At 41.1% G+C, this 21,562-nt stretch overlaps 1 protein-coding gene across 1 annotated transcript in view; it reads left to right on the top strand.

Moving 5' to 3' along the window:
• Positions 1-20,717, top strand: part of ANKRD33B (ankyrin repeat domain 33B) — a 42,519-nt gene extending 21,802 nt beyond the window's left edge. Inside the window, exons 2-4 of the mRNA XM_058818520.1 lie at positions 7,554-7,683; positions 13,033-13,173; positions 19,867-20,717. Of these exons, the coding sequence (XP_058674503.1) occupies positions 7,554-7,683; positions 13,033-13,173; positions 19,867-20,717 (1,122 nt within the window). The remainder of the gene's footprint in view (positions 1-7,553; positions 7,684-13,032; positions 13,174-19,866) is intronic.
• Positions 20,718-21,562: the final 845 nt, after the last annotated feature.

The raw sequence follows: 21,562 nt of genomic DNA, 5'->3' as shown, positions 1-21,562 counted from the left end.
AAACTTCTTGATTCTGTATGTTGCTTTGTTGCATGTCATTTGGCTGTGACTAGCAAAGGAACTTCTTCCTGCTGAAATTTCAGATTGATGAGTAGATTCCTAATCCTTTCCCATCTGTCACTGAAAAAAAATATAGTATTTTAACAGAATTGGTATCGAGCATGAATGTGTAGATCTGCTAACATTTTGAGCAGTTTTTATTTTTTTTTAAATATGTGTTAATGGAATCACATTACATAACCTAACTCATGCATCTCAACATTAAAATATGCCCAAGCTAGTTGTGGCTGCTGGTGGTTCTTGTTCACATGTTCAGCTCCAGCTGAGGTTCAGAGGAGAGAGCAGCAAAAGATTTTTCACATGATAACATAGATCTAGTTGCTGCTGTTTCAAGAAGTGTCATCAGCATAAGTCAGAGGAAAACAGCTGGCAATGCAGCCCAGGCCTCCTGCCACTCAGTCAGCACAGCATCCCTTGGCTCATGTTTTTTCTGCAGGGTTGTTCCCACTGTTAGATGTAATCCTGAGTGTCCTCTGCTTCTGGCCTGCTTCTGCCATGGAAATGATTGTCCAGAGGATGTGATACCGCCAGGAGCAAAGCAGCCCTCTTCTCTGGTGATGGGGAGAGTTGGTGCTGGCCACCACAGGCTGCTGGTCAGGTTGTACAGTCCAAAAATATCTTCTGTGCTTTATCACCCCCCAGGCCCCTGGACATGGTGTGGTTTGGGGTGAGAGGTGGCAGTGTGTAGGGTGGGAGGTGATGGCAGATGGAGCAGATAAAGAAGTGTGAGAGAGAAGTCAGCCTCCACAGCTCCTGGAGCATCCCTGGGGTGCAGGATGAGGTGAGGGGCTCCCGAGCACCCAGGTGTTGTCTTACCTGGACTTTGCCTCATGGGAAGATTAGAACTGCCTCAGGAGCAAGGAGGAAGGAAGGATCACTATTTTTGGTGTAATGCTCCTGTTCTCCTCCCATCAGGCTTCCCATAGGCTGAAGATCATCTCTTCAGCTGTCCTCTCCCCTAGACTTTGGTCAAGAAAGCTGTGTCAAAAGGCAGCCAGATGGCTGGTGTTGGGATACATGGGGCAGTGCCGGAGCTGGGCACATGTTTCAGCCTCCTGTGGAACAGTGCACAACCCTTAGGTCCCCATCAGCTCATGGGGTTTAGATTTCCTACTGAATTATTTGCTTTTATTATGTATCTTGATATTATTAAAAAAAAAGTAGAGAAGGTTAATATCTCATAAGCATCTCTCAGAATTGCCATGTATTTCTTATATATCCCACGCACTGGAATATCTCTGACTACTCAGCATGTATTTATTTGCTTGTAAGTCCCTTATGGCTCTTAGCAGTTACTTCTGGTTTCTGCCAGCTGCTTGCATCACCAGTGATGCTGAAACTAATTCAGATGATGTACATGTTAGTAAATAAGGAAAATCCCACTATTTTTATTACCTTTTCCTGTTGTCTGCTTTATTACACAAGTGGCACGGGTTCTCTTTGTTGTGTAATGCAAGCTTTTGCAGGCGTAGTAAAACGAACTTTGCTGGCACTATTTTTAGAGGTGATCACGGGGATTTGGATTAGAATAGATTAAGTAAGGATTTCTGCAGAGATGATACATATACCTTTCCTTAAAGACATGTGGCCTGACTGATTGAAGAGGTGCTTATGGAATAAGTGAAGCTGAACACATCCCAAAAATTGGAGCAGAAAAATGATGGGTCATCGTCGGTGTGTCCATGGAGTGGATTGTGTTTTTATGTAGTGGAGCACGGTCCATACTGGGAAATGAATCTGTAAATGCTCACAACTCTGCAAAGCAAAGGTGGCAATTTTGTGCCTGTGGTATTGAGTCCCTGGCAGGGGCAGCACCACTTGAGCTCGATTTTGGATGCAGGATTAGGCTTTGGGCTACTCTGTTCCTCTGCAGAGCAGGCAGAGAGTTTTGCACACTGATGCTCCATCCATGCTTGGACACCCTTTTGTACTTCTCTGAACACTTTCCCTGGCAAAATTAACCTCTCCCTCCTTTCCCCTCCAGCCATGTGGAGTTGTCATCAAGCAACCGTTGGACAAAACTTATTTAAATTTCCCGTTCTTTTTGTTGTCTCTTTCGCAATACAAATGTGCATGTGGCTAAGCCATTGCAGTCCTTCCTTTAAAAGGTCAGCCTAAATTATTTTCTGCAGATAATATTAGGGCGTATGTGCTTGATGGATTTCTATAGCACATCAACACCACTTCTTGAGGGACTGATGACCTGAATAATTACTCGTCTCTGTCGCTGTTGAAATAATCAACCTAAACCAAATATAAAACAAGCTCAAGCCACTTCTGAAAGTTTCTCAGATTGCCATTTTTATACTGGAAGGTTTTGTGCATGATACAAAATTAGTATGTAGCAGATCATGGTGCTCAGTGCTACACTTTGCTTTTTAAATACAACATAAATGTAAAATCTCTGTTAGAGTGAAGTTTCACACAGTTGCAGAGCTTTTAGTGGCGATCAGAATTATCAGAATTACCCTGAAATTATTTAAAATTCTGTTATCATATGAGTTTTGTATAAGACAAAATATTAAACACATGAATTATTATTTTTATGAATCAACAAGAAAATGCTTCAACACAGCTTTTTATTCCTTTATTATTTTTTATTCTTTCATTTCTACTACTTTCAATATTTTTTAATAACATGTTTTTAACTTACACTTAATTTTCATTGTTGTCCTTGCATGTGATTATGGATTACAATGAATCATTATCTCATTTAATTCAATTACATGTGGTTTTAATCACTGCTAGTAAACCAGCCTTGCAGAATTGTCATTAGCACTTACAGATGCATGCAAAGCAAACTGGACAGTTGTTTATCACAGTGCTTGTGGAGAGAAATGGGTAATACCACTTTAGCCTTTTGCCAGACTCATTTTGTCTGGGGTAATTGGCAAAAAACTATAATAAGCTGTTTTCATTCTCAGCATGTTGGTGGAAAATAGGTTGCCTGAAGAGAACTTTAAAAAAGCTAAATAAATTGCATGCTGCATGTGATTTGCTTGTTATTCAGCTTGAGTTCAATATTGATCCTTCAGTATTTCTTGTGATCCCTATTATCTGTAATGATCTAGCATACAAATAGCCCTACATCAGTAATTTTGTCATAATATCTGATTTATAAAATTGTCTCTTGAGGTATCCATGACCTCACTTAATCAGACATGTTATTATGTCATTAGCCAACACAGCTGAGCAAAACAGAGTTTATTTTCATAGTGGCAGCACTGTTCCAGTCTTGCATGAAATCAAAGGCACATGGAGAATTTTAATTTGAAACAGAATCAGAAGATTCACTGCTTGAGGAAGGTGTTGCAACATCTGAGTAACTTCAGGTAGTCCCATGCCTGTTGTGTTAATTTGTGTACTGTGAGAAGAAAATAAGAAAAGTAGTTATACTTTATTTAGAATGTATGGAAAACAAGTATTTTGTTTGGGACTGTTTTGTCATATATTCTAAACATTTTTAATTTTTCTGACACTTCAAAACAAAGGGGGATCTTTCAAAATGTGCTGGTTACACAAAAGTCAGGTATATCTATACTACAGAAAAAATGTGGGAAAGCTCCGTGTAATGTCAAATATTCCCCAGAGAAAAGACAGAGCCCTCAACACCTGGAAGTATTGTGGCTTCTACTTGGAAAAAACCCATTCCTGAGCTGCTTTCCACCTCCCCTTCTGTGCAAAAACGACAGTAAATGTTAATGTAGTTGGTGTGATGGATGGCTCACGCTTTCCTGTTTGACTCACAGGGCCTGTGCATGGTATTTGAAAAATGAAATAGGATCAGTTGCAAACCTTGTTTCATATTTTAAGTCTCTTATGCACAGAGGATCTGTCTCATTGGTCTGGGAGAATGATGGGCAGCAACCCTGGCCACTGATCGGGAGAGAGCAAGGCAGATAACAGAGTATCCCTGAAAAGCAAGGATGCTCTGCTTGCACCTTGTGACATGTGTACAGTTACACTAATAATTGATACTTATTATTATATATTAATGGGAACTGTTTGAGTTTTGTTATTATTTAAAATAAGTGGTGTTGGAGGACATGGAGAAGGGAAGAGAGGGGAAAGGATGCTGTCGAAGTTTAGGCAGAGAATATTCTTTGAAGAATTATCAATCTTTCTTTCTCCTAAAGCTGTTACAAGTAGTGAGTACTTCTGAGAATTGATCTTTGTGACAAAAATAATGGTAAGATTTAATTTTAAAAATACTTTTTTTCCCATATACACTAACCATTTCATAATTGCACTGTGGCCTTTCATATAAGGAGCAGAATAATGGATGCCTTTGGTAGAATATTAATGTCATGTCTCTTCTGAGGGTAACCAGATTGTTCAGGTTCAGTATTTTCTAACTAAAACTCATTTATTTTAGATTTTGAAAAGACATTAAGTTCACAGCTGTATTTTCCTGCACACTGCTGTGATAAAGGCTACTGCTTTATTGATCTCTTCAAAAGACAGTTTGCTGGAGGCGATTTTGTATCACTTATTAATTGAGACTGTTGAAGGAGTTTTTAATATATGGAAGTACTTATTGGTATATGAATTTGAAGATTCTAGACTGAGTCACTTTGATAGTGACTGATTTCACATGCTGGCTGATCTGTTTGTACTAGCTTTCAGCAAGCAGAATATAGACAGGGTCAGAAATGGATGCAAAGGAAAAAAAATAGGAAAAAGAAAAGCAACCTGAAAACACAAATTATCATTGTATCATTGCATGAAGTTTGGAAAATAACCATCAAATCCAGAAGTCTATTGCAGCTTTCATGGTAAAGCTGCAGCCTCCTGCACCCCTTTCCAGCATCTGACACTAGGGTGGGAAGGGTTGTGCAAAGGAAAGCAGTCCCTCAGCAAGCAGTCTGTCTCACCCACCTCCCATAGAACTGCAAAAGGGGTGAAAACAACCACATCAGCTTTATAGAAGGGATTTGTTTTTATTTTTTCATGCCATAGCTTGTTTTGCTTCTCACCCAGGGACTGCTAGATGTGCACTCCCCTGTATACTGGGTTCTCACGCTCTTATCTGGCGCACTTCAGATTTGTAAAACTGTTCTTCAAGGATGATTTTCTGTGCTACTGCATCATGTAATCCCTCAGAAAGCTCCTGCTCTCTCTTGCCTTTCTTTATCCTTAAGCAAGCAGTCTTAGATAGCATCTTTGGAAAATAAACTTCAGAAAATGTTGACACCTAAGTAATCCTTCTGGTGTTTAAACACAGAATGGTGAGTGAGTTTGATTGATTTGAAGACAATTTGTGTCTTATATCTGCTGAAATCAGAATGCCAGTGTTAGATGTATTAGTTCCTATCTGTCCACTAAAAGTAGGACAAAATCCCTCCATACTGTAATGGAAAAACCTCTTGCAAAAAACCCCTCCAAAAAAACTCCCCCAAAACCAAAAAACCCACTAATGTTTGTTATCTTTTTTTTTTTTTTTTTACTGCACTTTAACAATATTTTAACTTCATACTTTTACAAAGAGAACAAAAAACCAAACTTATTTTAAGCATTTGGTAACTATTTTTAGGACAAAAAAATGTTCTGTGAAAACATGCTGTGAAAATATCCTCCAGATATTGGGTGAAACAGGTTGTTTTTATTTTTTTCATTAGAGGTAGAGATAGCTACGTTTTTTTTTATTCTTACAACCTTTTTGAAACTATCTTCAAAAATGCCATTTTTTCCAGTGAATAATAGAATCTCTTTTCTTATTGTCAAAAGCTTTTGGTCTCCAAACAATTGTAAACTTAATTTTCTGCTATCAGAACTAACGGACATTTTACTGAATGACTGCATGGTGTTTTAAGTCTTCACTGTTTTTGGAGTTGTAAAGACCTATATCCTGATCATCAGGTGAAAAATTAAATTATTAAAGAATGGAAATAATGCTCAAACCCTTAGAAAATGGACATTTACTCACCAGGAAAGTGAGAAAATGGACATTTTCTCACCAGGAAAGTACATACGTTCAGTAAAAAAAAGCTGAAAATAAATGACTTTTGGCAGAATCCTCTGTTCCTCTGTACTATTCCAATGGAAGGCTTTGAAGTATTAGATGTACTTCACAAGAAAATGAAGATGCCCTTTATAAAGCAATGGTAGGTGTCGCTTCATGCTGAGGGCAAGAGTGAATTGAGAACAAAAGAAAGCAGAGTAATTACTTTATTGAGAGATGTAATTGAGAAATAACCTACATAGCCTGTGAACAGCCTGAAGAGTATCTCTCACTCCTGTATATCAGTGAAGGTGTTTGCCACCTCAGCCAAGAGAACTATCCAGAACAACAGTGAAACAGGACACTGAATAAGTAACTAGTTAAGATGACAATAAATAAGAGGCCACAGTTGTCATCTGCTGAACATCTCTGTCTTAGTAATGTCCATAGAGAAAGAAATAAAGAGAATGTGTAGGCAAGAGAAAAATGATGGAGGAGTCGGGGTGGGCCAGTCTGTTTGCATAACCAGGTTCTCCCTGCAGGTCTTTGGTGTGAGTGCATTCCAGGCAGGCAGGGCAAGCAGGCAGTTTGAGATTTGTGTCTCTGCCCCCATCTTTTGGGCAGTCAGTCAGATGCTCATGCTGAGCTCAGGCTCGCTGAGTTACGCGCTGGCAGCAGCGAGGGAGCGCAGGGAGCGCTGATGCGTCTGCGCCTGCCCTCCCCTACACACATCAGGCCCAGGCTGAACCAGGGCTGCCCAAGCAATCCTGAAGACTGGAGATAATGGCTTTAATCCTGGTGGTCAAGAGAGCAGCCAGGATTAAGCACTGTGGTTCTATTTAATTAATGACACGTGTATTTTGCGGTATTTTAGGGAAGCTGTCAGTTTGCTGCTGTGGAGTGAAACACAATCTGGGTACCAAGCGTAGTTACAGGGTTTACCTCCTGGCTTGGCTTCCTCTTGGAAATTTTACAGCCTCCAGCTGTTATAAAACACATTAAACAGGACCTCTAAAAGCAATTTAATTTTATTTATGATTATAAAAAAAGGAGGCGTAGTTCTAATGGGAAATTTGAATTATTTAACGATAGCAACAGGCAGTATGAACACAACTCCTGCCCACCACTTTCCCTTCATGGAACAAATAGCTGTTTTTCAGAGAATGAATATTCAGAACAGGTCCAGTTCATCTTACCTGCTGAGTTCATTTTATTATATAATAAAATCAGATTTATTCTCATTTGGGTATAGAGTATATAGCCATATAAGCATAAGCCATTTATAAACAGTTACTTTGCATGTAGTATAATGTAATACCTACTCTCTTAGGTGTTTATGAGGAGTATCAAACATTACTTGCCAAAGGGCAGAGATAAAAAGAAGTGTATGGATCTGAACATTGTGCCTGGAGGTGATCACTAGTTGTGCTGGTACCTTTTCAGTTCTTCAGTCTGGAAGAAAAAAATAACTGAAACAGCTGTCTAGTAATCTTCTTCAGTGAATTTTTCTCAGTCTGGCAAACCTAAGTCTCTCTTTATATTTTACTTACAGAATGGTCTTATTGTTGCCTGTTACCAAGGTTATGTGGATATTGTAATGGCCTTAGCACAATGCCCTCACCTTGATGTGAACTGGCAGGACAACGAGGGGAACACGGCTCTAATTACAGCTGCTCAGGCAGGTAAGGCTCTCTGTATCACCTCTTACATGCAGGGTCTTGGGAGGAGTGTGTGTTTAGGCCACTTAATTTTAGGATTTTTTTTCAAATCCCTGAAAGAAATTATTCTGTGTAAAATAATTCTGGCTAAGCCCACTCCCAAATAGGGTTGTCATGATTTTCTTGGAACTAATTAATCTACAATAGTATTTATCCAGCAGATTAAGGGAGCAAAAGTTATATGTTTTTAGTAGACACCATTAATTATTTTAGCCTAAAATAAAGAAAACCTCATCCCAAGTGTGCAGTATTATAGTGCTTAGTTCCTTTAAGCTGATTTTCCAATGTTTGCTCTGGCAAGCAACAATTGAGCACTGGACATGTAATATGCTGCATTAGTGCTTTCCTCCCATATTTGCTGCACCTGCCTCAGAGAGTCTGTAGGAATTGATAACTGTAGGAAAACATATCATCATTAAGAAATACCTTATCTGCTAAGACATCCTTCATCCACTCCACAGCTTAAAAGCAAAAAATCTCAGCAGGATTTAGGATTTGCCAATGATCCTTTTGTAACAGCTGATATCAACATCAACCATGTTAATCCTGATGCAGGCTGGAGTTTAGCACAAGGTTTTGCTTTTATCCCACCCAGCATGGTAATGTGCAGTGAATGAGTCTTATAGATCATTTAGATGTAAGAGAAGCTCCCAGGAGAGTTCCTTGCTTCCAGTGTTGAGTTAGAAAACAATAATTTGATTATTTCTGTTTAAACTGAAGGGCTGTGCTTCAATCTTTAAGGGAAGGTTTAGTTTTCTCTAACGAGTGTCAACAAAGTGCGAAACCATGTAAATCAGGAAACATTTCTCCAAGGAAGGAAGCCATCACTTTGTGGTCTAAAAGCCGGGGACTGCCTGGCTCTGCATCTCTGGTTTCCTTTGGGTGTTTTAAGGCACTCTGAAAAGGCAGTCACTTTCCAAGGCAATGCACAGCTGGCCTTTATCATGTCTGCTGACTGGTGAGGAGTCTGGGATGTTTGTGGGAGCTCCTGGGACATAGTCCTTACTCCTGGACACTGGCTGCCTGAAGGGAACCGATTGCCATCAGGGAGCATCAATGGGCATTACAAGCCACATCTAAAGACTGGAGCAGTTCGGTTTCCATGTCAATTTAGTAATAGCGCCATTGGACATTTCCAGGTAGTACCTAACCTTGCTTTGTATTGTGCCAAAAAGTGAACTCTGTGAAAGTTCCTGCAAGATGGGTCTTGAATACTGGAAAAAAGAACTGTGACCACATTCATAGCGAAGTCATGAGTACAGTAGCTTTCCAAAGAAGGTGGAGAAGTCCCCAAAACACTAATCTACTTTTATTTATCTGCCCTAATATATATTTGAACTAAAAAAGGTTTAACACTGCCTCCTTCTTGACCTTTATAACTCATGATAATGAGCTCAGAATTAATCCAGTGGGCTGACATTGACTTGACACTCTCTGCCAGTACTTGCTATTGATCCCAAAAGCAACTGGAAATTACTGTAGTCAACAGAAATTTATACAAACCCCCAACAACTTGGATGTTTTCCCCTGCCTGTGCTAATCCTGAGCTACAGGGTTTACACCAATACTGCTGCAGTGTTAACAGAGATTACTGTGAGGCTAACATTGCAACCAGAGGAGTTACAGTGCAATAGATGCTGCTTAATTATTGCCGGATGTAAAGTAGTAACTCTGAGCAGTGCATTATAAAGACCTGAAAGCAAAGCTTATGCAAGCTTGCCTTCAGTGGAGAATTTATTTGCTGGGGGAGGGGTTAACTTTAGGCTGTGAAAGTAATCACACTTTTGCAAAATAAGTTATTCTGAAATCACTGTTGTTTATACCAAAACTATGGGGTTTGCTGTGGAAAGTCTAATAGCAAATCCACGTTATTTCAGATATCTGTGAGATGATATCTGAAGGTTTCAGAAAGTGCTGCCATTTTTGTTATGATCCACTGCCAGGTGGGCCATCGTGTATGGCCAGACCTCAAAGGGGAGCTGGATGGGAAAAATCATGTGGTCTTGAGGAGTTGTTCCTTGTGTATAGATACCAAAACAGATGACAGGGAGGTCTCTTCACTTGTGCTGAGGAGTTTAAAATCCACATTTGCCTATGCCATTTCTAATTTGAGATTCTCATCCTCCAACAAAAGTATCTAAGGCTGAAGTGTTCTGCATGGGCTGACCAGAGAAAGACAGGTTGGAAGGATCAGTGAAAAGCAGTTCTGTCTTAACAAGCTTATTAATATAGAAAAATAACCACAAAGTGCTCTGCTTTGTATGTAAATGTCACATTTGAAAATTGGTCTGTTCGCCTGCTTACTCTAGGTTTCCTATTTCTTATATCCCTTTTCAGAGAGAGCTTGCCTTCCAGAACTGTAAATTCATTGCAGTCTGCAGCAGGTGGTGCCCAGAAATGGGTGGCAATGCTATTGAAGCAGAAGCAAAATCATTAAATATCATTACAAGGACAGTGCAGAAAAAAAAAGGGAGATTGATACAAACATGTGGTTGAAATAACAAGTGGAAAAGGAGAAGAAGGAAAATTACAATTTTTTTTTTCTCAGTTCTGCTGCTGATGGGGACATAGCTACATCAGTGTATAGTAATTGGCATGCACTGGTGCTCAGAGGGAGTTGTATTTGCTTACAAAGTATGGATGTTTTATGTTACAGCCACCAGTTTGAGAGCCTTGCTGGGAACACAAAATTGGAAGTTATCCCAGTTTCTGTTTATTAAGAAAGACATGAGAACACAAACACCTAAAGCACCCAGAGGATAAAGCCTTCTGGGTGTCTTTGGTTCCATCCATCTGTGAGGAAGCATTCGCTGCCTGCAGACCAAACACAAGAATTTTGCAGGTACAGTTCAGGAGTGAGATGTTATTTGACAAAGGGTCTTCCTTACTATGCAGCTTATCCTTCTGCCTGCATTACACAGATTATTAGGTAATATTGTCATCATTACAGGCCTTTCCTTTGTGGCAGCAATTAAGTGAATTAAGCTATTACAGACATCTGTGCTGATCTCTAAATATGGCTCGCAGGGAGAAGAAGTGAGCCCTTGGCATGCCAGTTCTGATAGGAAGTAGATCTGGCTTGCAAACAGCAAAAGCCTGCTTTGAATTCAGTATCACCAAACAGGCTGAGCCCAGGCTCGTTTATTTTAGAGCTGCACAGGGCTTTCACAGCAGACTTTACATCACAGGAGGCTCACCCAGTTTATAAATTAGGTACAGGCTGCTCATTCACACAGACACAGGAGAACCAAAGCAAACTTCATGGCATTAAATCAAAAGTGTACAACAGGGTTTGAACTAAAACTTGGCAGCTCTGAGTTTTGCTTTGAATTTGATATCTGTTTGAACTGGAAATCTGAAGCAAAACCTCAGAGGACAGAAGGTCCTCCAGATTAAAACTGGTTTTCAGGAATCCCTGAGACACAAAACTTCTGTGAATCACAAGCTTCTTAATTTTCTTTCATATTTTACAGCTCTTATTTTTTTTCTGTCTAATTTGAGGCCATTTCTAGTCCCTTGGAGAGTTTTGGTTAAGGTCTTTCAGGATTAATTCTAAGGATCACTCCAGATTTGCAAAACATCTCTTACTGTAATTATACTTTTGGCAAAAGGAAGAACATTGTCAGTGATGTAATAACTGCTGAAAAATCTTCCATTTTATTATTACTACTTCTTCATCTTGTCTCTAGTCTTTGTGGTCAAAAAGCAGGATTTTGTTCCAAAACCTTCATGAAGACACACGTTGCATATCACTGAATCAGAGCATGTCCTGCAAAACAATTTGGGCACAAAAATTCTCCCAGAAGCAACTGACTCCTTTCTAGGATTTGATTTTATGCCATAGAATCAGCAAAGCTGAATTCTCTGTATTGAGTAAGCAGGACCAGGTCACTTGATCCTGCCCTGAACACAGTTCACTTTTGCTTTGTTCAGCTTGTTGTGGTTTGATGAAACTTTATATTTCATTCTCATCAGACTACTCAAGGTACAGGGAGCTTTTTATTTGGTTTTCTCTGGCTCTGGAGTTGCTCATCTGATCTGCATTATCTCTACATCTGCTCAGGTTTCATGAGAGTCTCCAGTTATGCAGAAAGGTAACAGAGTAAAAACAATTTAGGAGAGAAAGAGTAACACTTGCAACACAAATTAATTGTTAAAGACTTTCTTAACTTGCTTTTCAAAATGAATGGAGGACTGTGTTGGTACAAAGTGGCTGCTGATGAAATCTACAGCAGATGTGATGCTACAGACTTTTAACATTGTCCTGTATGAATTCTAATCTGCTTCAGTAACATTTCTAGATGAATTTGAATGGCATGCATCACTGAATAGTCATCTGGTCTGCAGAGCAAAATGAGAGAATATTTTTACAGCTCTTGCTAATTAAATTGTGATTGTTGCAGCTGCCTGACAGACGGCATTATTTTATAGAGCATCAAAGCATCATAAAATGATTGACAAGTGAAGGGAAAACTGTTTTGAATGAGTCATAATGGCCCTAGCTATTCATCTGATAGTCCAGTTATAAAGATTTGATGTCTTAATTGGTCTTCCAACCATTTAGCCAGAGATGTGTTCAGCTCCTCCATTTAGCCTTGTAGACACCAGTTATCCTGGCACATGAGGCACATGAGTGGCAACAACAGTTGCTTTCAGAATCAGAACTTAAATAATTTATTTTACTACCAAAACTGAACATCAATCCCATTTCCCAACTGCAGGAGAGTAGACAAGTGGCTTTACACTGTCAGATGGAAAAATAAAAATGTGGGATGCTACATTTCTCTTGTATCAGGCCTGGCATAGTTTGAAAACATTGTTGGCTGGAACAACTATGTGCAGTCATCACTTTTTAATGAAGCAGCATGATTGTAAGGCTCAAATTTACCAGGGGAGGGAAAAAGCTGAACCTTTGCAATAAGTTGCCCCTGGTGATGGGGCATCGGGTGTAGGATTCCCTCTGCAGTGCTACTCACTGGGTCAAGAAACTGGGGCCCCTTGCAAACTCAGAGTGACCATTTCTGATCTTCAATTATTCCCTTACCTTAAACTGACTTTTCAGAAAAGAGAGAAATTTGAGAGAAGGTGGGAACCCAGATTTTCCACCTCCTATCCCAATATTCTGGTCAAAGTCAGGACCACTTAACCCTAAGGCTGATGACAGCGTTGAGTGGATGAGGACACAAAGAAAAGATATCTTATTAATTATCTGCATTTTCCAGTTATCAGACCTGCAGGAGTAAATTTTTGGTTTATCCTTGAGAGAGCACCTGCATTGTATGACATTTTCTCTGCTTTTTTGTTTCTTCAAAGGGCACATAACCATTACAAACTATTTGTTGAACTATTTTCCTGGGCTTGATATTGAGAAGAGGAATGCGTTTGGATTCACAGCCCTGATGAAATCTGCAATGCAAGGCCGAACAGAATGTGTGAAAGCCTTGATGATGGCAGGTATGCAAAGTGCTTTTCTTCCTCTTTGTCACCATCTAACAACTACCAAGAAGAAAATTGGCTCTTGGGATGTTTGGTCTGAGGACTGTGGTACAGCCTTCCCTGGAAATGGGTGCAGCTTTTAAATAAGCCATAGGCAAGACAGTGAAGGCATGTGCTGCAGGAGTTTGCTTGTACAACCTCGCCCAGGAGCTCTCCTAGAGCTGTGAAGGTGAGATTTATTGTTTCCAGGAGCGTCTGGGGAGCAGGATCACCAAAATTTGTAGAACAGGAGTTAATGAAATCCATGACACAGGGGGAAAGACACGCTGGTCGCTGGCTGCCATCTCTGTGTGTGGCAGACACTGCAAGGGTGGGACCACAGCCAGACCTCCATTTCTGCCTTGAACTGTGCTGGGGACTGGAAAACTTGGGGGGCTCCAGCCCCTGTCAGGAGTGTTGGGTGTAGGGGCCACATCCCACCAGGGAACACTGGTGGGAAATCTGGTCACTTACTTTTTTGTTAATGCCTCTGCAGCTCTGAGTTTGGTCTCCAGGTTTATGAGCAACGGGACACCACCAGGTCTGTGTCTGCTGCAAGGAGGGAGCTGTGGCACAGGGAGTGAGCAGGTCCCTCTCTGCCCACCTGTCTCTCTTTGCATCTGAGAACAGGAATTATGTTTCTTGCTCTTGGCTCTTGTCTGCTGTTGAATTTCTGGCTGTGTTGCATTGCAAGGTGAAGGGGTCCTGGAGAGGAGAATCAGAAGGCCCCTTGAGGGGCACCAGCCTCTACAAGAGCAGTCCTAACATACAGCATTTTTCAGCCACAATATTGTATGGGTTTTTTATATGAAGTAAGTGTTATATAAACTGTTAGATAACAATTAAATAACTAGCTTATACTAGTATGTATTCTTGTTTTTCAGATGCAAATATGAAAACACAAATTAAATATTGTGGGAATAATAACAAATGGCATGTGAATATTGTTACTGTCCAGATCAAGAGTCTTACAGGTCCATCTCATTGGGAGAGATCTTGAACAAGGAGTTCATTTCAGTGATTTTGCTGTCACAAGAGTCTAACCCTTCATAATCAGAGTATTTTAAGTCGCACAATTTTATCAAGCATAGTGATATTACTATCCTTCATTCCATAATATCCAGTTTCTAGACATTGATATGACACAGAAAACATGATGTGGTAACTGGTGTGTTATTTTCTGCTAGGTTCTGTAGCCTCTTACTCTGGAACAAAGGCTTAGGAACTGGATCATTTATTTTAAATTTTTATGACAGAAAATTATGAAACTACTGCCAGAGCTCAAATACCACTAGAAACAGATGCACTGTCTGGACTCACATCATGCAGATGCTAGTTCAGAATTTTCCAGTGAGTGTTATAAATCATCACTTAAAATGAAACTTCAATCCTATGATTTTCTGACTTGTCAAATTTGCCTTATGGTGTCATGACCTATTATTATCACTAGAGATCTGAGGAAAACTTGTTCTTTCTGTTTGGGTCACTAGGAGCTGTTTCCCAACCTTTCATCTATGCAAATAACCCACTACTTGTTTTTCTGATTCTTATACTAAAATATTATTATCAAAGTTCACTTCTGTGGTTGCTGCCTCTGGCATCTGAATAGCCATTTCTTGTTTCCATGATTCATAAAAAACCAGAACATTGGGGAGAACAAACCTTTAGACAGCCATAAAATGGTTTTTTTTAGCCTCCATCTTGAGTTTGCCTACAGAAAGCTTTATCAGCCTGTTTTTGCATCAGAGATGGAGAGGATACCAAAGGTCATCCACCAACTAAAGATCTGGCAAGTTAATATACTTTTCATTTTCTAAATTGCAGTTTTGGTGAGTACTTGCAGTTCCTCACATTCTCAGCTGAAATTAGGGGCCACAAAGGAAGTGCAGTAATTTGCCTTCACCCATTTTAATATCCGAGTATTTTTTAGCACTGCACAGTCTGGTGAAATGGAGGGAGGGAAGGAGGGAAATTCTCATTCAGAATGGATTTAGAAGTAGTTTGGGATTTAAGAGACACTGAGTGGATGCTGACAATTAAGTACTAGTGAGCTGCAGAAGGTAAAAGACGTCATTAAAAGATTTGGTGAAAAAATCAATTTCACAAATAAAGCAGCAAAATTTTGATATTAAAATGTAAAATGCATGGCAGGATAGAGGGGAAAGACCCATAATCAGCTATGGGTCTCCTTGCACAGCTACAAAGCAGTTATGTGTGTTCAGAAAAGAGTTACAGCCAGGAGGTTTTAAACCTGGTATCCATTCAGTGGCTTGGGTAAGACCTCTGCTGATGGCAATGCAGGAGGTCAGCAAAGCAGAATAACTCACCTTCCTAGCTGCCTTAGCATGGATTGAGCACAGTCAGATGGGGAAAGAGGTAACAGCAATGTGTGACAGATGGTCGGAGCTGGATTGCCAAAGCGACTGCTCTTTCTGAAATTTGAGTTCGTGGAGGGGGGCCAAGGTCAATCACTACAAGATTAAGGCACTCTGCGACACTTGGTCATAGCATTGCTCTTTCAGAGGAGCCTTTGGAACCCGTGAATGTGCTGTTTGTGAGCGCACAGCGGGTGAAGGGGGCCCGCTCTCCCACCGGCAGTTTGTCACAGGCTGCTGCGCTGCCAGCACCGCGCCGCTGCCAGCGCTCATCAGGGGAGCCAGCCACAAATGCTGGTTGCTGTTCACGTGTCAAGCCCTGCTGTAATCTCCAGTCTAAACTCAGTGCTGCTTTAGTAATGCTGTCAGAGTGGCCCTGGATCTGGAGACTGTGCTTTAAACACCACCCAAAAACCAGCTGGCAACAGACAACTGAGCCTCCTCAGCCCTGTCTTTAAAATCAAGATGCCAGTTCTGCATCTGAAAAGGACTTGAAGTCTTAATAAAATAGGATATTTATATCCTAAGGGAGCATGTGTGTTCAAATTGATTGTGCTGAAAATGATCTTCAGGGAAACTTCTAGGAAAAGCAAGGCAAGTGGCAAGTGCAGCATTCCTGAAAGAAAACTTGTAGGCTATAGTTACACTGAAATGGCAATTAGTTCTATAAGACTGCTATCACATTTACAAAGAGACATGACTACTCATGTATATTCCAGATAAGGCATTCTGCTGAATGACAAGTTTGTTCAGGAATGTCTCCTGATTTGTGCAGAAAGTCAATAAAACTATGGTGAATTACGCCTTAGAAGAGATTTTGTGATACAAGGTACAAAGTCAGCATTGATTTCTGTTGGTAGGTTGGGATTTCAGTACTCTGTAGTATTGTTTTCTGAGACAGAGTTTCCAAAACACCTGGGGACCCATCTGTCAGAAGGAATGGGCTTCTCCTCAGGGGAAGGTAAGCCAAGGGTGACAGCACCAGCCTCATCAACAATGGTGCTCCCTTAAGGAACGTGGCAGGGCTGGTGTCGATAACCTGGATCAGGCAGCACTGCAGTGATTGCCAGGCAAGTCCACGATGACAAAGGCAAGTTCATAGAGACAAGGTAGGTCTGAGGCAAAACAAAAAATTAAGTCTGTGGGTCAGGGTCCAGGCCAGCAGGGCACAGGCATAGCCCAGACAAGGATCAGAGCTGAGTGTAGGCCCCAAGCAAAGGTGGGGAGCCCCCAGTGAGCACTTTCTCACACTGTTCTTTTTGAACTACTCTGCTCCAGATTCTCACAGCTGCACCATATCAGAGCTGAAATTACTTTTTCTTGACGATAATGGTAAACAGCTGTTCAGACCTCTTGCTTGTTTACGAGCTGAGAATTAATTTTTTATTTGAAGACAATTCCTTTAGCTGCTGTTATTCCTGTATTAATTCCTTGTCTGTTATATGTACATCAAGGAAACAACTTCCATAATTTGCCACAGTCACAGTGAGCTCTTTTGGGAAGGAGTTCAGATTCAGGCAAGTGTTGAGAAGAGACTAGGGCAAGAGGCTATTGTGAGATGAGGGAAATCCAAAGATAGGAAGTTTGTGTAGGGAGGCTCAAAAAGAGGTTAGTGAAGCAGAAGGTATGTGATGGTATGTCTTATTCCCTTCCCTGACTGATTTATCTGTAATTTCTGCAGTCATGAACTTCATCAAACCGTTCTGCCTCTGAGATCTTGCAATCCTTTCTTCAAATCCATAGCTCGTGAACTCCTTGATTTGATTCGTTCCTTCTCTTTGGCTCCTTTCTGCCTTCCAGTCTGGGTCCCATGCTTGACTCCTTGCAGTGCCCTCGTGCTCTCTCTCTGAGTGTCCTTTCTGCAAATTTCACTTACGTTACACTTAAACTGTTATCAGTAATTTTGCTTAGGGTGTCTCCTTCCACATCCATTCTTGATCTATGTCTCCAGCATCTTCTCTTTAGGGATATTCTCAGAGACTTAGGAACTAATTTAATAAAGCTGAGGTTTTTATCACTTTTCCTGTGCTCTCTTTTTGCCTTTATCTTCCTCTAATGACAAAACGTCCTTTGTGGGAAAGGTTATACTGAACCCACCACAAACTGGATTGTGGTTGCTTTTCCTTATGTCAAGTACTCCTTATTTCAGTTTGAAATGCTGTCTCCATGATAATCCACCTGGAAAAAAATTACTATTATTCTCTGTACCAGTATTCTGGTAACAGTCTCATTACCAGTATTCTCTGGTCCTTTCCTCAGATTTCTGGACATCTCCTTCTTGCGAAGCAATGGGATTGACTGTCAGTTTTGTGGCAAGATCTGTGTAGGTCAGTTTTGTGTTGGCTGTTTGAAAATAGTCCTTCATTTGGTAAAGAAGCCCTTCAATAAATCAAATGTTCTTTGTATCCCAGCTTTAAACTCTTTCAAGAAACCCAGAAACTGTCTGCAGGGACAGAGATATGAGTAAACCATGACTAAATGTTGCAGAGCTCAGTATGTTGAAGGCGGCTGGGCAAAGTGCCCGTGCCTGTCCCAGGGAACAGATCTGCTGAGCAGTCTGCAGACTGGAGCGTGCAAAGCTTCCTCTGAGATCAGTCAAAGTTCAAAGACAGAATATAAACCAAAGGATTTTCAGTTTAAGAACCTGTCTGCCTGACACCAAAGAGTATTCCTTCATTCTCTCATTGATTTCATTCTTCACCTTCACACTCATGTACTGTAAAGCATCAAGATGTGCGTGCCCAGGTGGTGTGCCTAGGATCACTTGGATGCAAAGCACAGGATATGGTGCCAGTTGTCAAGTCCTTGACACGTCTCTGAGATTCTTTTTAATTGGTGCCATCGAGCCAATTTTTTGACAGGTCTTTTGTATCCTTTAGCATTCACCAGCTGTTATCTGCTGGCTGTTTGCAACAGTGTCCTGCTAACTTCAGCTTCCAGAACCCTTTGCTGCTGTTCATTGTTCTGCAGCAATTCTTCCACAGGTGCACTTTGAATTTAGCTTCCTGTGTCCTTGACAGAGCTCTTTTCTGTCAGCAGGACTGGGCACATGCCGCTCTCCTTGACAAATGCCCACAGCCCCACCTCAGTATCATGGGAGGACTTCCCTGAAATTTTCTGGTTGCCAAGGAATGTGGGTATGATACTAAGGAATACCATAGGGCAGACTAGGATGCCTGCTTCTCATGATATTCTTGTATCCTCTTTACAAGCACCCAAGGGCCCCGGGGAGAAGAGTGTAACTCCACTTGAAAACAAAAGAGTGAAGAACAAGGGCAAAAGCTAATGTGTGGGGTCTTATAGGAAGATGGACAGATCAAAAGAAATTCAAAGATGTAAAAGGATGCAGAAATATGTGAGAAAGAAAGAATGGTGATGGGGACAGACATCAGAATTGGAGAGATAAAGATCATAAATTGGGAATGGGAGGAGGATAGGCCACTTGAATTAATTTCCTTCCAGGACAAAACATTTCAGATGTCTAAGCCTCTGCTGTGTAGCCTGTATCCCGGCTGCCTTTTATGGCCAGTCCACTTAGCAATAACAGAATGTTTTGGCTAACAATTCATTTCCTTAGGGCTGGTAATCTCAGGTAGATGAGAACAGCTGTTCGGGGTTCAGAGTGAAGGTCCATCTCACCCATTATCCACTCTTTGACATTTATGGATACTTTCCTTATATTTGATCACTCTTGTTACCATCTTCTCAACATTTCCTAATTCTACAGGGTCCTTTCAGACATAAGAGAGCATGAATTGCACATTTTTAACTTTCTTTTTTTACCCCATTTTTAATGGACATAGTTTAAAAGAAATTAATTATATTTTATTTGCTATTTTTACCCATAATGAGCAGTGAGTGGACATTTTCATGGAACTTGCAATCATTAGCCTAAGACCTTTCTTCCAAGTGGAAGTGACCAGTAAGAAGTCCACCATTCTATATGGAGAAGGATTTCTTTGTTGAGAATAGTTTCTTTCCGTATCTGTAACTCTTTTCTTGTGAGCTCATGGATATTAAAAAGGCAGTCAAGATTAAATGCAGGTGAAATTCATTATTTCATTATTTGTAATTTTATGTGAATTTCATATATGCAGTCTTAATGCCTTTTACCTTGTTTTAAATACATAAGGAGTTCATAAAGTCAGCAATCAGTATCCTTATTGCATGTTCCTTTTGACACAAATATTATTGTGTATTTTATGTGATGTTTTCGTGTAGGGATCTGCCTGACTCACCTCTGATAACAGAAATGTGGGTGTTTTAATTAATTAATGCTAATTGTTTTTCTTTTGAGGTGCAAATGTTCATGCAACTGACCCAAGCCGGGGACTGACTTCGTGGGAATGGGCTTGTTTCACAGGAAGATCAGAGTCTGCCTTTGTCATGCAGAAGCTAATGGACAGGCCATGCCCAGAACAGTTTTCTGATCAATATAAACCAGAATGGCCAAAAATGAAGGAACTTCTTGCCAAGGCTGCAGAGCCAAAAAGCTGTTTGCAGAAGATTTCTGAGTGCGTAAGGGCCGCTGTCTCGTTCCGGTCTTTCTATGGCCCAGAAGAGGATGGGGTCCTTGACCACATGGTGAAGGTGACAACAAGTTTGGGAAGCCCCTTCATCGCCCTGGGGTGCCGGACTGTGTGCCCAGGCAGCCCACCTTGTGTGGGGAAACGCAGACTGGCCGTGCAGGAGATCCTTAGGAAGCAGAGAGCAGAGGAGATCCGATCTCAAGACAAAGACCACGTTAGCAGCTACGAGAAGCTCTTCCAGAACTCCAAAGTCACCGTGGTCGCCAAGAAGAAGGAGCGAAGAGCCAGCCTGCAGCCCATCAGCATGGCCATGTCCCAGGTGACCACAGTAGCCACGAGGAAAGCAAGCTTGCTGCCGCTCCACCTGCTTCGACGGAGCAGCGTCCGGCCGGGATTTGTCATCCCCAAGGTCCGTGTCAGCAAGGCTCCTCCGCCCACCTTCCAGCCAGAAAAGGCCAGGAGGAGGAGCAGTGCCAAGGAGGACCCCTACCTGCAGATTCCCAAATGGAGATACAAGGAGCTGAAAGAGGAGCGGAGGAAGGCAGAGGAACTGGAGAAGAATAGAGCAGCAGAGGCTCAAAAGCCCAGGCAGGTGTCTCCTGCCCAGAGCAGGACCTGATTTGAGGGTAGCTGCTGAGGAGGTTCTTGAGCTGCTAGTCTTGTTATCCCAGCAAGGTAACAGACTGAATGCCTTTGTGCATGCCCACTGCTCATGGAGCTGGAATACTGAGTCATGGCAGGAGCAGGGAAGGAGCATAAATACAGCAAGGGCTATACCACAGCAAGGCTGATGGTGGAGCAGGAAGCTATTTTGAGCTGGAAAACTTACTAGGTTTACTGGTCTGCTGTTGACAGGACGTTCTAAGTGGTGCAGTCCTCTTGTGGATTCCTGTTTTTCCAGCTCCTGGTGAATGACTGTGAAACAGCTTGAAAAATGTGTTTGAAAGGATTGTGGTTTGTGTTTGTTCATTTGTAATGGACAAAATTAAGGAGTTGTGCTTTTGACACTAGACATTCCTCCCTCTTCTTCCTTAGGTAGACATATTGCAAAGGTTTACAGTAATAATTAAAAGTTTAAAATTTACCACAGTGATGGTTGGCAGTGAAAATACAGGTCTACAATTGTTTTGGATATACTAAGCACTTTATTTCTATTGCAGTAAACAGATTTTAAGTACAGGTCTATACGGTCTGTATGGATGCAGTTCTTAATGCTATTGTTTGCTCTGTTGAACCTAAAAAGGGCTGAATATGAATATCTGTGCAGTTGAGGTATTCACATCTTCTCCAAGTGTAATTCAGGTGCAGAGAGTGATTTGAAGAAATATAGAAGATGAGAAAATTTCTTTCTTTGAAGAAATATAGAAGATGAGACAATTTTTGATTGCCACCATCACCTAAGATATGCCTCTTCCAATAGATTTCCCTTTATCCATTATCTGTTGTCTCCTTTTTAGTCTCAGG

Source organism: Ammospiza caudacuta, chromosome 1, assembly GCF_027887145.1.
Source record: "Ammospiza caudacuta isolate bAmmCau1 chromosome 1, bAmmCau1.pri, whole genome shotgun sequence".
Lineage (NCBI taxonomy): Eukaryota > Metazoa > Chordata > Aves > Passeriformes > Passerellidae > Ammospiza > Ammospiza caudacuta.
This window is presented reverse-complemented; position numbering and strand designations above follow the sequence as displayed.